The 12739-nt window shown below is 44.6% G+C and overlaps 1 protein-coding gene across 2 annotated transcripts in view; it reads right to left on the reverse strand.

Moving 5' to 3' along the window:
* The window catches only part of LRRC49 (leucine rich repeat containing 49), a 96106-nt gene that overhangs the window by 12818 nt on the left and 70549 nt on the right, over nucleotides 1–12739 (reverse strand). For both annotated transcript variants that reach the window (XM_080930399.1, XM_080930398.1), the window contains 3 exons: nucleotides 11397–11560; nucleotides 2008–2245; nucleotides 849–1034 (listed from right to left, as the gene is read on the reverse strand). In XM_080930399.1, coding sequence (XP_080786525.1) covers nucleotides 849–1034; nucleotides 2008–2245; nucleotides 11397–11560 — 588 coding nt within the window. The remainder of the gene's footprint in view (nucleotides 1–848; nucleotides 1035–2007; nucleotides 2246–11396; nucleotides 11561–12739) is intronic.

Below are 12739 nucleotides of genomic sequence, written 5' to 3' on the forward strand. Positions count from 1 at the left end.
GTCTGGTTGCTTTTGATACTGACCCACAGATCTCCATGAGTCCAAGATCATGCTGGATTTCTGCTGGAGGTGGCTGTGGTGTTCTGGTTGTAAAACAATACTATACAGGCAGAGCTGACTACTGGTCATCTTCTAACAGGGACGTCTTCTGAACCTCAAGAGGTACCCCAGTGAGACTGACAACCGTTTAGAGATTATTTAGCTTCAGCGGTGAGAGAAGCGTAGTTTCCCTTTTCCCCCAAGTCATTATTTAAAGAGAACACAGCCTTTGAGTAGCTGGAGGATTAGGCTTGTGACAAACTCAGAAAAAATCATCTAAAACTAGCTTTCCATTAATAATCTCCATTATTCAGCCGGGACCTGAGTTCGTCTACCTCATGACACAGCAGCCATATGTGCTGAGACGTTTTTCTCCACTTTATTTCCTCCCATCTTTGTGAGTGGACACTTAGTTGACTTCCCTGTTCTCTCGTGTATGCCACAGTCTGAAGAGCATTGTGAAACATAAAAAGGCTGCCTTGACTGCAGAAGTTACTTCTTTCAAACTTTCTCTTCTCTGAATGCTTACAAACAACAGGAAAAGTAGCTACAATTCACCAGAAAAAGACTGCTTTAGACCCTGTGCATGTGGTCCCGTGTGTGTGTGTGTGTGTGTGTGTGTGTGTGTGTGTGTGCGAGTGTGTGTTGCCCGTGTGTAGCTTTTTTCCCCTTTTTAACATTGTGGATGCTGAGATTTCTTTGAAAAACTGTTTTTTCTGAGCAGTTCGGTCATAGCCGTGTCTCCACCATGTGTGCTGTGAGGCCATCAGGTGGGAGCTCATTCTGCAGCCTGCTTTGCTTTCTCTTACCTCTGTTCCATTGATTTTCTGCATACTGAAGTGGCTGAGCCTAAACAGCACGTAGTACTTCCAGAGAGTAAAGTTGACCACTGGGTTTCCCTGAGGATCGATTGTCAACTGGTCAACCCGACGGAGCTGCGCAAGAGCGTTGAACTGCTGCAGCATCACGAGGTTGGTCTCCCTGAATTTAAGGTGCTGCAATAACAAGGCACATGCAAGGTCTCTGCTCTGAGTTCAACCACCTTAAGCACCAACACTGACACTTCACAGCTCATTTCCCGTGGAGCCCTGTAAGCTTTAGCTTAGGAAGTATGTTTTCGGTCACATTAAATCAACGGAATGCTCTAAGCTCATTTAACTTCAATGTACCCAATCCACCAGTCATCGATGGCGTTGTATGTGATTCCTTCTGAGAAGGATGTCCTCTTCCAGCAACCAGGATTCCTTTATGTTCTCCAATAACTCTGACTCTTTCAAGTTTTGCAGAATCTACACATTTTACATTAACACTAATGTATAAAGGAACATTCCAGAAACTTCTAAGTACAGGACTCACCCTGATGCTGAGAGCTATCGTCCTTCTGCAAACCATGCTGGTAATGTAAACTGGCCAAGGAGAACCAAAACACTAAAACAGAAATGCTAAAGCAAATGGTCTATTTGCAAATTTGAATGTTCTTTCTAAATACCCACCTCTACTACAACTTCTCTTCTTTGGGGATGACACAGGAGGAAAAGTGGGTACTGTAGAGGGGTAAACAGAGGAACACGCCGTAGGAAAAGCTCAAGGGGAAACCCACTGGAAAGGCGCCGTTTCCCGTTGGTGGACTGCTGTCAGAGCACACGCGGACATGCACATGCTGGCCACACTAGTGTCAGTGCCCAAATACTTGCTTTAGGGCTGTGTGGCCTTCTTTGTAACACTGAGATAGAACATGTGCGCAAAATTCCATTGGCCTTCTTTACTGCAAGAAGGACTGTCTTTAGAGATATAATTTCTAACATTAATACAGACCCGCAAGGCCATTTATGGAACTAATTTACATTCCAGTGCCAGGAAATCAACACAAAAGAAACTACAGAAAACGAAGCTGAAGCAGGCTTTGGCCTGAACACACAAGTTTTAATGAAGAACAATTCAAATATACTTCCAAAGAAAAGTGTTTACCAGAGAATTTGGAAACTTCATCTTGAGTTTGGGAAGTACTTGGACAATTTCGTCGAACTCGATGAATGTGAAGGAGACGGTGGTGACCATGCCGGCCGTTTGGACACTCCAGTTCCGATCCAGGCACTCCAGCGCCCCCGAGCCGTACAGCGAAAGGGTTTCTCCGTCTATCTCCACCAAGTGCGTTTCTGTGACAGACAAGCCTTGAAGCGCAGCGCTGAGCCCTGCGTCGAGAGACCTGCAGAAGACGTTCTTTAAGTCACGTCTCAGGCACACAAAGGAAGATGCTAGAACGGCGTGTTGGCAAGCGCTTTACAGTTTATACTCATTATCCACCGTTGCCAGTTAAACCCAGAGCATCCTACATTAATTAGATTTTTAAAATCAGGTTTTTGGTGGAATGTTCCCACCCCCTGTTGTGGAGCCTCTTCCTGCTCTCCTCCCACTTACCCCTCCCACTTACCCCTCCCACTTACCCCGCCCACTTACCCCTCCCACTTACCCCTCCCACTTACCCCTCCCACTTACCCCTCCCTGCTGCTTGCTGCTCCCCCTCCTCCCCACACAGACTCCCTGTTGCCTTCATGGCACATTGTCCTGAGACTAATTTACATCCAATCATGTGTTTTAGTTGAAAATAGGAAGACTATTTGTAGAAACCCATCTCCAAGTCCAAATTACTCATCATATTAATGAAAGATTATAATTTCACATACCTTAAATATGTTATTGAGATATTTTTATAACAATATAAATAGTTTCCCAATTTATAAAGCTATCTGGCTAGAAAATATATTTTATATTTCCATAAGAGTTATAAAATATTGTTTATAAAATACAATATAAAATGTTTACAAATGCTAAACTAGTTTCTATCTTAGTTACTAAGTGAGAAATGCTGACTTATTTTGAATAGTCTGATGTCTTAAAAATTATAAATGTATTGTATAGTTGCAACCAATACAAGTCAACCATGTCTTCCCCCTAAATTAAAACAAGGGTGATAAAAAGCAGTTAGGCTACACACAGCACCATAATGGATGCTCTACTGACAGGCCATTTCCGTTATTTCCAAAGCAGGAGCGATGCCGCCTGTGAGAGCCAACCTGAACGGCAGACAATCAGTAAAGCTCCTCGATCCAGCTCAGAATCTTCACTCTATAAGGAGAGGTGTAACACTGTTCCAGCTCCAAACCTGGACAAGGCCTGTCTGTTTCCACTGGGGTTTCTTATCTCAGACTGCAACTGTATGCTGGCAATTTTGTTTCCTTCTCTTCATAGTGAGTTTATGAAACTAAAGGCTACATGTCTTCACATCTGGAGAATCTTGGGTTCATTAATGGGCTTTCACAACATATTAACTGATTAAGGATCCTCAATAATTTGTTTTTTTTTTATTGGATATTTTTATTTACATTTCAAATGTTATCCCCTCTCCCAGTTTCCCCTCCATACCCCCATCCCATCCCCCCTCCCCCTGCTTTTATGAGGGTGTTCACCTACCCACCCACCCCTTCTCACCTCCCTGCCCTGACATTCCCCTACACTGGGGCATTGAGCCTTGGCAGGACCAAGGGCTTCTCCTCCCACTGATGCCCACCAAGGCCATCCTCTGCTACATATGCAGCTGGAGCCATGGGTCCATCCATGTGTGCTCTTTGGATGGTGGTTTAGTCCCTGGGAGCTCTGGGGGGGTCTGGTTGGTTGGTACTGTTGTTCTTATGGGGTTGCAAACCCCTTCAGCTCCTTCAATCCTTTCTCTAACTCCTCTACTAGGGACCCTGTTCTCAGTTCAATGGTTGGCTGAGAGCATCCGCCTCTGTATTTGTCAGGCTCTGGCAGAGCCTCTCAGGAGACAGTATACTAGGCTCCTGTCAGCGTGCACTTCTTGGCATTAGCAATAATGTCTGGATCTTCAACAGTTCTAAATGCTGATGTTGTACAGTAAGTCTGACATACTATTATCATTCCACTGGCTCATTAAATTTACTTCAAAGGCATCAGTGAATTGTCACACATCTGTTTATTCATTAACGAGTTAGCTAATGACCTTTGAGTACTCAAAGTGAATGTACAATTTAAAAAATATACACAATTATTTTCTATGTCATCCTTAAAATCAGTACCAAAAGATTAAGATGGGCAAGAATGAAATACTCATGAGTAGAGGCGCAGTCCAGCCTTAGGTCTAAATGTAAAGGCTGATAACAGCAGAGACGAAGAAAAGAACTATCTCCATCTACTATGCTTGAGACAACATAGTGGGGTGGGGGAGGGGCATCACGATTCCTGCTGCAGTGGACAGAAGACAGCCTGAGTCACATGTGCTGCACACCACACTGCACACACAGTCACAGCCATGACAGTGCACACCACACTGCATGCACAGTCACACCATGACAGTGCACACCACACTGCACTCACAGTCACACCATGACAGTGCACACCACACTGCACTCACAGTCACACCATGACAGTGCACACCACACTGCACTCACAGTCACAGCATGACAGTGCACACCACACTGCACTCACAGTCACAGCATGACAGTGCACACCATACTGCACTCACAGTCACAGCATGACAGTGCACACCACACTGCACTCACAGTCACACCATGACAGTGCACACCACAACACTGCTCACTGAACAGGGCTCCTTGCAAGTGTCAATCTTGCTGCCTGTACCACAGCAGAAGTTTCTAGCAATGCTCAACTCAATGACTATTTCTTGAATTAATAAACTGAGAAGACTTTCAAGGGTATCTATTCAATCCTTAAAGGATGCTCCAATCGTAGGTATAGTATGGGCAGACAGGCCACAGGACAGAGTGATGTGGACACTCATAAGAGCTAACAAGGCTGGCCAGGTGACAGAGGCAGGCAGTGAAGGCAGGTGATGGGAAAGTGGCATTTGGTATGTGTGTGTTTCATGGCTACAGCACCAGACAAAGGTTAGTTTTAATGTCAATATAGAATTATCTAGATACTAAAATGGTGAGTAAACCCTTTGGGAAGGAATCTTGTCCTACATCAGATATTTAGAGAGGCTTATTTTTCTTCAGCTACATGATTATAAGATTAAAAATATAAACTCTAAAGTTAAAAGTCTAGTATCATAAGGTGATTATTTTGTGCACACTTTTGGGAAGCACAGCACTGGGAAAGGAGTGAAAAAGGAAGTAAGCGTACAGGCCAGATGCTGTGACACTATCAGGACGCAGAGCCAAAGGGAGCCCCTGCAGTTCTAGACCTCACAGAGTGAGACATGTGGGTGCTGGGCTGGAGACAGCCTTCTCTTGCCAAGAAGAAACAGAACAGCTGTTACCCAGGTCACACAAGGCCAAGCCAGCTCAGAATGAGGCTGCTGGGGTCAGCTTCAAATTCAGGCCACTGTTTCCTAATTTGCTTCTCTAACAAGACTTGATTTTCATAAAATGATATAGAAAGCTTGTCAATGTTTCTATGATGGGGAGCATCCTTCTAGTTTTCCTTATAGGAATGGTTCTTATCTTCTTAGTTAGAGATATGCACATATTAATTCATATATTCACAGTTCAAAGGCTGCTGTGTTTTAAGACCCAAGCCTGAAAGCTGTCACGTATAAAGCTCAGTGCTAAGTCTGGTATAGGTGACTACATCATCTGTGTTGATACAGACAGATAGAAGAGCTTGTACAAGTATGTGCACACATACATATCAGACATATAGATGTATATCAAGACATGTCTACCTTATATATACAAATATGTATAACAAGACATATATATGATATAGCAAGCCTACTGCTTGTAAAGCCAATTTGTAGAGCTATAGTTCTCCAACAGATCTGCTGTGATCCCATCAAGCAAGCAGCCTGATAAGTGCAGATAATAATTTCTAAACCACTGTGTCACTCAAGTAACCAATAGGGTTTTGCAGAGAGTTTATTATGTGTGTGATGTCTTATGCTATACTTTGGAGATATAAAAAGAAAGCAATATACATCTGCCCTCAAAGATCTTCCAGTCTCCATAGGGGAAGGGAAAGAAGCTAGACATATACATTAAGTATAATGCACTTGCTGTCACAGAATGAGCGTTCCAAGCTCATGCCAAGGAAACAGAAGAGTGACAGATTCCTTTACAGGGAGAAGCTGGGCCTCACAAAGCAGCAGCCTTTGAACTGACTCTTGCGTATTGGGCACAGTTTTTTACCAGGAGCAGACAAGGGGCAAGAGGAAGAAGGGGAGGACAGAAGCCGGAGCATGTGGTGAAAGCTCAATCTCAGTTCTCCAGACTGAGACACAGTAACGTGGACAGACAGGAGAGCGATGTGGGGGCAAAGCTAAAAAGTCAGATGAAGAACAGAAAAAGGTTGAAGCATGTGATTTAGCTCAGAAGTAGAACATGGTCATATCTGAGGCTCTGGGTTCAATGCCCAGCAAAACACACACACACACACACACACACACACACAGAGAGAGAGAGAGGGGGGGGTGGTAGATAGGGAAAGAGACCTATTAGCACATGTACTTCATGAAGGACTTAGGGAGATTGATGAGAAGACCAGTGCACAGGAAGGCATGACAGAAAGAGGTGGCAGTGTACAGGAGACATGGCATTGTTAAGAAACACACAGCCCTTGGCTAAGCCTCCAGATCTGCCACCCTCCCAAGAAGCTTCAGGATTTCTGAGGTTGAGTTTCCTTGTCTATAAATGGTGATCCCAGAAGAAGGTTTTCAGAGGTCCATGAAGACTAGAAATAATGAAGGCATAAAACTGTGCCCGTGTTTAGAGACCATTATCAATGAATGACAATGTATTACCAGGTATTTAAGAGAAGATAAAAGTGGGACTTAATGGTTAATTGACCATGAAAAGTGAGGAAAGAAGGAATTTGCTATGGGTTCAGCTTCTTGTAGGTGACTAAATACTGGGTGCTGCCAGTATCCAATACTCACTCGGCCTGCACCTACACCCGAGAAAGGCAGGGCTTCTTCTGTGGAAATCAAACTTGATTTCGCATAAAGCCAAGCACCTAACTACATATGTTCCCCAACTCAAAAGTAGGGATGGTAGGCAGTAGAAAGCTGATGGAAATTATCCTCAGGCTCTTTAGTAGTTCATTTCAAGTCTCAATATAACCAAACAGGCCACTTGAAGGCATTCAAAAAGTTTCCTTAGCTTCCCCCAGTTACTGGAGGAAGCTAAGGAAAGATGAGGGGTTGACTTGATGCTGTAAAGTGTCAAATTCTTGAGAGCCAGGCCAACTGCAGACCACACCCCAGTGAACACACTGACCAAACAGACACTGTTCCAGAGGCCTTCTTATACCAGGCAAGAACAGGAACACTTCAAGGCTTCCCAAAGATTCTTTTCCCACCGAGTAAGTGGTGCTGATCCTAACAATAACTCATTTTATGAATTTTCTATTACAGCATTCATGAATGTGGAAACTGATTTTATGCCTTATATTTTATTATAGTAGTGTTGGCTAAAACACCAGTGTTCATAGACAGGAAATAACCAAAAATAAACCAGCTTCACAGCATGCATCCAATGTAAGCAAAGGAAACATTACACCTAGTATTTTGCCATTTCTGCTGGGCAAAAGACCTCTGCAGTGTGTCCTTTACTATTGAGCTGTCCCAAGTTCAGAGAACAGTAAAATTATTTATGGGATATAGCAAATTGTTAAAGAAATCCTTTTCTTTATACACCCATAATGTTTTCATACACACTTAGGCATTTAGTTATATGCCCATAGGTCGAAGGTCATGGACACTGGAACACAAGAATGACCTTCCTTCCTTTTAGCATTATGAAATCAATGACGGTTTAAGTGGAAACCACTTGTAGTATTTAGACATACATGACACACTAAAGAAAAGACTGTGGCTCTCTGTATTAACTTTCCACGTTTAGGAAAAATGGCTTACCTCACTGCCCACAGGCAAGTGTTAGTTTACTTTAAAGACTTATAACGAATGTAGGAATACAACCTCTTACGTTTAAATGATTTACCCTGCACTCTCAGGCAAACTATCAAATAGCAATGATCATGTGTTCAAATCTCTTCCCTCCATGTAAAGTGACTGCAAAGGTATAAAGCCACACAAGCTCGAGACGGAAGGACGGAAGGACAGAAGAAGAGCTGGCAGCAGAGAGCCCCACAGCTTTTGGAAGCTGGAAAGTGAAGGCTCCCAGTGCTGAAGCAGGAGCAGATGGCAGCCTTGACTGCAGTGGGAATAAGGCAAAGATGGCGGCCCGTCTGCTGAGAGAGGCCTCCAAGGGATGAACAGGGTGGAGGCAGAAGTGATGTGCAGGGGAATGACTCAAGTGCTGAGGGATCAGACCTGGGGACTGAGCTCTCACTGAGAGTGCTGATGTCTTGGGTCAATTCCTAGCACTAAGTGCAGAAGAAACAAACCCTCTCCTCCCATGGTTAAAAACAATCAAACAATCAAACAAACAAACAAACAAACCCACAAAAGCATAAACATCCAAATAGAGCCCAATGGAGAAAAGAAAGAATATTTTGGATTTAACAACAGAATAAGTGGTTGTTCCCATAGAAGGAGATAAAACTATAGCCCTCACCTCAAACACGCAAATCTTGTTTATAACAAACCAATGTAACAAAGACTGGTGAAGACCAAACTTTAAACCTTTATGAAAGAAAATGGTGATAATATTTTTATAATTTCTTTCTTATGCAACATGTAAATGGGCAAGCCATAAAGGAAGAGATATACACTTCAGTGACCTTGTCTACGACTGGCATTTAAAGTCACCAGCACACACACGCTCCCTGAGCTGGGTGGTGGAGGAGGGAAAAAACTGCAGCTAGAGCTGAGGGATACTTCCACCTAGGAGGCTTCAGGGACAGAAAGGAAGAGTGAGAAATGGAAGAGGATACAGGGACAGAGCAAAGTGTCAGAAAAAAGTCTAAGAACAGAATGAAACAGTACAGGACAAAGGACATGACAAGCCTGGATTAGTCACGGAGCCAGCAGATGTCAGGAAGTGCAGCTCTGTGCAAAAGACAGAGTACTGTACAGTATACACCAGTCCAGTATACACCAGTCCAGTATACACCAGTCCAGTATACACCAGTCCAGTATACACCAGTCCAGTATACACCAGTCCAGTATACACCAGTCTAGTATACACCAGTCCAGTATACACCAGTCCAGTATACACCAGTCCAATATACACCAGTCCAATATACACCAGTCCAGTATACACCAGTCCAATATACACCAGTCCAGTATACACCAGTCCAGTATACACCAGTCCAGTATACACCAGTCTAGTATACACCAGTCCAGTATACACCAGTCCAGTATACACCAGTCCAGTATACACCAGTCCAGTATACACCAGTCCAGTATACACCAGTCCAGTATACACCAGTACAGTATACACCAGTACAGTATACACCAGTCCAGTATACACCAGTACAGTATACACCAGTACAGTATACACCAGTCCAGTATACACCAGTACAGTATACACCAGTCCAGTATACACCAGTACAGTATACTATCGTACAGGTGCATTTCCTTCAGTTTTTAAATTGGCATGCAATATGAAATTCCAGATAAAAATAGTTTGCCTAAGAAGGAATGGTTCGGATATGAACCACCACAGTGTAGCAAGGTTTAAAGGTTCTGAGGTGTGATGAAAAGGGTTCTGAATTTGGTGCTGGGGCTCTTCCCTCTGAGTAATATGGAGAACGGAAGGCTGTCGCAGTACATAGCTCAACTCTGAAGTGTCACTGAACAGTTTTCAAGGCTTAAATGCTATCTGTTGACAAGCTTTATGCTTGCAGAACAGATGTTAATGCTGTGATCTTTCAGTGCAGCATCCCGAAAGAGGAAGGAACTTGTAGACGAGGAGCTGGATTATGGACTCCAGTCTTCTACAAAGCAACACACACCCCAGGAAGATCAGTCATCCATAGTCTCCAGCTCTGACGTGTAAATGACCACAGCCGTAGGAGTGCACAGTGAAGAAACACCAATGGGCCGGTGCCCTCACCCCCACGTTCATGTTCGTCAGCCGTGGCTTGCTGTGACTCCTAAAGATGACAGCCACATTCTTGGGGCAAGCTGTAAGCAACCAGGGACACTGTACAGATCATAGCCCCCCAGACAGTGGCAGTGTGTTCCTGTGACCTGCCTTTGTTGAACGTGCCCTGAAGCTTCCTTGGGGCTGAGGCAGCTACTGGGTAGCATTTGTCCAAAGTCCTTTCAGTGCTGGACTGGAGCTGCCTTGTGTATGTCAGGGAGGTGCTTTCCTGGTTCCCCTCCAGAATCCCTCTATCCATCCCCACTCCCCTGCCTCTGTGAGAGTGCTCCCCCACCCAGCCACCTACCCACTCCCTCCACCTCTCCACCCTGACATTCCCCTACACCGGGGCATCAAGCCTTCACAGGACCAAGGGCCTCTCCTCTCATGTGTATTATCCCCAAAGCTCGGAATACCCAAGATACATCCACAGACCACTTGAAGCTCAAGAAGAAAGACCAAAGAGTGGATGCTTCAGTCCTTCTTAAACAGGAGAACAGAATACTCACAGGAGGAAATATGGAGACAAAGTGTGGAGCAGAGACGGAAGGAAAGGCCATCCAGAGACCGCCCCACCTGGGGATCCATCCCATATACAGTCACCAAACCCAGACAATATTGTGGATGCCAAGAAGTGCATGCTGACAGGAGCTTCCTTGTTTTTAATTCTGAGACGAAGACTCACTACTTTGCCCAGGGAGCCCTGACATTACTTTGTAGCTCAGAATGGTCATGAGCTTGCCATTCTCTGGCATCAGCTTCCCAACAGTTGGGACTTTGACACCAGGTCTGGCTGTGAGAAGCATTTAAAGGTGCATGCAGGCGCTGGTAGTGTGCATGCAGGAGCTGGTACTGTGCATGAAGGAGCTGCTACTGTGCATGCAGGCGCTGGTACTGTGCATGCAGGTGCTGGTACTGTGCATGCAGGCGCTGGTAGTGTGCATGCAGGCACAGGATAAGAGATGCAGCAGGAAACAAACTAACCAAAAGCCTAAGGCGGACAAGACTGGGAAGGGAGGCACATGGAAGGTGGGAGCTCTCAGATGCTCTCTTGAGCCAGGGTATCTAGAAGCCCATGTGTGTCAACAGAAGCTCACCGCTGCATTTAACCATCTAAACACCCCCCTACAAAAAAATAATAAACCACTGGAGGGCTTTTTCATTAGGAAACTATTATAGACAGATTTATATTTTCAAATTTTCTCTTCTTAATTTCAACTTTGACTTTCTTTTAAAAATTGTTCCTCAAAACCAATTATGCATGAAACCGTCTCCCATCTCCATTCTAAATTCAACTCTAGAAGTGCAGTAGTGTGAGAAAGTGCCGTCACGTACCCTGCTTCGTCTGGAAATGCAGAGATGGTGCCTCCATCCATCTGACAGGGTTCCTGAGGAGGAGAGTCAGAGTCCTTCCTGTCCTGAGTGCTGGCAATGTTGGCTACGCGCTGCTGCAAGTCCCACTTCCGAGCAACGTTGTGAATTGTTAGCCTTTTCTTCTCCTGCGGGAAGTTGATGGGAGGGTGTTACACAGTGCATGTTTAGGAGAGAAAAGCACTGGCTTCTGGTACTTTCTGAGAGGCAATTCCTTGCAGGTAAACAACCAACACAGCTTCTAAAGCAAGCCCATGAGCCTGTGCTCTCCCTGCGATCAAATTTCTTAATAACAATGTCAGCCTGCATGGAAAATTATCTCTAAGAGGAATACTTCTTGTTCTGAACAGTGGACTATGTATTTATTTCACTAATTGAAACTCTGACTTGGCAAAGTCATATGCCTTTATCTTTAAAAAGGCAAGAAAAAAAGCACTAATAATTTCATCTTTTACTCAATACTTAGGGAGGGGGAAGGGCAGGGACTGATTACTATTTCACAGTTCGTGGTATAACTTGGTTTTAAAAAATATTTATGAAGATATTTGGAATATTTAAAAATATTTTTGTTTACATACATGTATATGTGGGTCTCCAGGGAGGCCAGGAGAGAACATCAGACTCCAGGACTGGAGTTATCGGTGACTGTGGACCATGAGACATGGTTGCTAGGGACTAAACTCAGGTCCTCTAGCTACTGAGCCACCTCTCCAGCCGCCATGGTATAAAACCATGACATTTCAGGGCAAGGACAATATTATTTAGGGTACTACAAGTTCATGCAGCAAAACCCTTCCCCTGGTAACTACTGTTGTTCTAGAAAGCCAATGAAAGCAATGATGTCAGAGGCGGTGGCTCTCCAGGACAGGCACCTCAGCTAACTAACCTGGAGAGGTTCACAGACGCCGAACCCGGCCTCACTCTGGGCCAGTACTTGGAGGGCTCAGGAGTCTGCTGCTCTGACAGGCTCCAACACTGCTCACACACTGAGAGCCACTGACTTGGGGTCTTGAAACTCAACTGTCTCATAGAAACCCTGCTGAGAAAGGAGACGGAAGCCAAAGAAGTTGTGCTCCATTCACACGTCTCTATTCTATGTTGATCCAGCGTATAGTGCCAGGGTGAAGGATGCCTGTTCTGGCACTATCACCATTATTAAGGGGTGATACTTTAAAAAGGTTTGTTTACTTTATGTATATGAATGTCTTGCCCGCATGCGTATCTGCACCGCAGGGATGCAGTGTTCATGGAGGTCAGAACCTGCGCCCTGTGTAGGAGCAGCTAGTGTTCTTAACTGACGAGCACCT

The sequence above is a fragment of the Micromys minutus genome (genome assembly GCF_963924665.1).
Source record: "Micromys minutus genome assembly, chromosome: 16".
Classification (NCBI taxonomy): Eukaryota; Metazoa; Chordata; class Mammalia; order Rodentia; family Muridae; genus Micromys; species Micromys minutus.